The 2,294-nt window shown below is 42.1% G+C and overlaps 1 protein-coding gene across 1 annotated transcript in view; it reads right to left on the reverse strand.

The window, feature by feature from the left end:
- The window catches only part of dnpep (aspartyl aminopeptidase), a gene marked incomplete at its 5' end in the record, with an annotated part of 30,215 nt that overhangs the window by 16,453 nt on the left and 11,468 nt on the right, over positions 1-2,294 (reverse strand). The window contains 2 exon segments of the mRNA XM_014021785.1: positions 575-682; positions 967-1,051. Of these exon segments, the coding sequence (XP_013877239.1) occupies positions 575-682; positions 967-1,051 (193 nt within the window).

Below are 2,294 nucleotides of genomic sequence, written 5' to 3' on the forward strand. Positions count from 1 at the left end.
ACTTTAAATTAAATAAAACTAACAACACATTATGTTCTGCTTTATTTTCTTTAAAGAAGTGAGGAGTAGGGAGACGAAAAACTGTGTTTTTTTGATACCGAGACTGGACGAGTAGCTCTCGGCAAACTGCCGACTTCAAAAGTAGCTCTTGGTTCAAAAAAGGTTGGGCACCCCTGGTTTAGGGTAAGGAGTCATAGTCCATGGGCTAGGGTGGGTCACTGTGCCCATCAAGAACACCATGTTTGAACATAAGCGTGTCCATAAGTGCACGTAGCACCAGGACACGTTAGGTTAAAGATTGATGACTGATTTTATAGTTAACTCATCTCTTCTATGTTGGACACCTGAGTGCAGAGAGGATCTGAGCTGTGAACTGATCACCTGGTAGTGAGGTGAGTGTATGGGAGTGAGTCTGTTGTCACATTCAGTCTCTATACAAGCGATGTGAAAGAGTCTGTCTCTCTCATGTGTCAGTAGACATCGGGACTCAGAATGAATCATTTTTGTGTTCTGAGTGTTTCTCCTCAGTAACCTGTGTTCACTGAGTGACAGGAGGTACTGGTTACACACTCACTGCTGGCTGCGTGTCGGCCAAACACAGCTCAAAGTCCAACAGAACCTCAGGCTCCACTCTGAGCTCCGAACACAGAACCTTCACCAGTGCCGGGTGGTGCTTCTCTGCCTAAACAAAACAGCACCATCAGTTTTTCACCTCACCATATAAACATGAGACAAACCAAACCTTCCACAATAAAGGACTCATGAGTCACTCTAACAACTGTCAGAGTTAAATGTGACATGGTGTCAAAACAGTCTGTTACAGGAATTTTATCAGTTCTAGAACCAAATATAAATAAAACGAGACAAAATACATTTTTAAATCATGTTTAACCTCTGGTAACAGGAATAAATGGAAAGAAAATATGAAGCTGTGATGTTTAACATGATTTTTGTTGTTGTTTTTACCGTGTTGGTAGCGCAGGAAGCATCACCAGATGAAGAACAGCCCGCCTCCAGCTCCTCCTGAATGGCCGTGGCCAAGATGGGAACTCTGGCAGAAACATGGAAACACAACGAAACCATCAGAACTAAGTGTTTCAAGCTCTGCTTGGATCAAACCCCAAGGAAAAAAGATGGGTGGTCTTTAGCAAACATTTTTAAAAGTTTTAATAGTCTCAGCAATCTGCGCATGTAGAGGTAAACTAGTCCACCAGTTTGAAGCAGTTTTCACGATTTTAATACCTGTTAAAAGACAAGCTGTTGCATTCTGGACCATTGAAGTGATTGAGAGATGAGCTATCTAAACCAGTAGTTCTCAAACTGTGGGGTGTGCCTCTCTAGGGGAGCCCAGGCCCCTGCAGGGGAGCATGGAGATGGGTCAACATCGCTCTGTGTATTTTCTCTGATCCTGAGGCAGGAAAATGTTCTAATGCCTCATTGGATCTCAAACCTCTTTTAGGGATGCACAGATTAATATATCAATGAATATATTCATATATCTGTGTGGGGGTGTGGGTGTTACTGGGTCAAAAACAAACATGATAGTGTTCGCTGCTGTGAACAATAAGTTAACACCAGAACAACAATAGAGCTGACATAAAAGCATGACAACCACACACCCACCATCCATCCATCCATCCATGGGGGTAACAGGGAGGTACAGACATCTCTTCTCTTTTTAAAACAGCCAACTTTCCTGTGAGGATTAAGCTTGGGTTATACTTCAATAAGATGTGGGACAGCGGGTCAGTGATTGTGTCATTTTGGATGTTTTTTTTCCTGAGTATAAAGAGGCTGAAGACGTGGCAGGCCATAAATTACAATTCCTCCCTCTGCCCTCCCACAGCTCATTTAAGTATATAAACAACAATAACGATGACTGAATATTGTGTTTTTTTAATCACTCAATGATCAGTGTTTTGTTGGGTGAACAGTCCACAGAGGAAAAGCTTTGTGGTGATGAAAAAAGCTGTGTAAATCAGCAGCATCATTTTGCTGAAAATGATCTGCTCTCTGAAAACAGTTGTTAAACTAGATACCACATAGTGGTAACATAATGACCCCCGCACACACAAATGCACCAGGACTCAGAAGTCTTTATTCTTAATAAATGTCATGCTACTAGATGCATCCCAAAATTGTATTGCTTGTAGTGGAAAATCTGAAGCTCCTATGTTGAACAGTTTTTGAGTTATAAGCATTTTTGTATGTCCAGACACCCCCTCTTTGAAAGGAGCCCCCTACTCAAATATGGGGTCTATCGTAAAACTGTTGGCTGGCGCAGTGTAGGTCAG

The sequence above is a fragment of the Austrofundulus limnaeus genome, unplaced genomic scaffold (assembly GCF_001266775.1).
Source record: "Austrofundulus limnaeus strain Quisiro unplaced genomic scaffold, Austrofundulus_limnaeus-1.0 Scaffold305, whole genome shotgun sequence".
NCBI classification, from domain to species: Eukaryota; Metazoa; Chordata; class Actinopteri; order Cyprinodontiformes; family Rivulidae; genus Austrofundulus; species Austrofundulus limnaeus.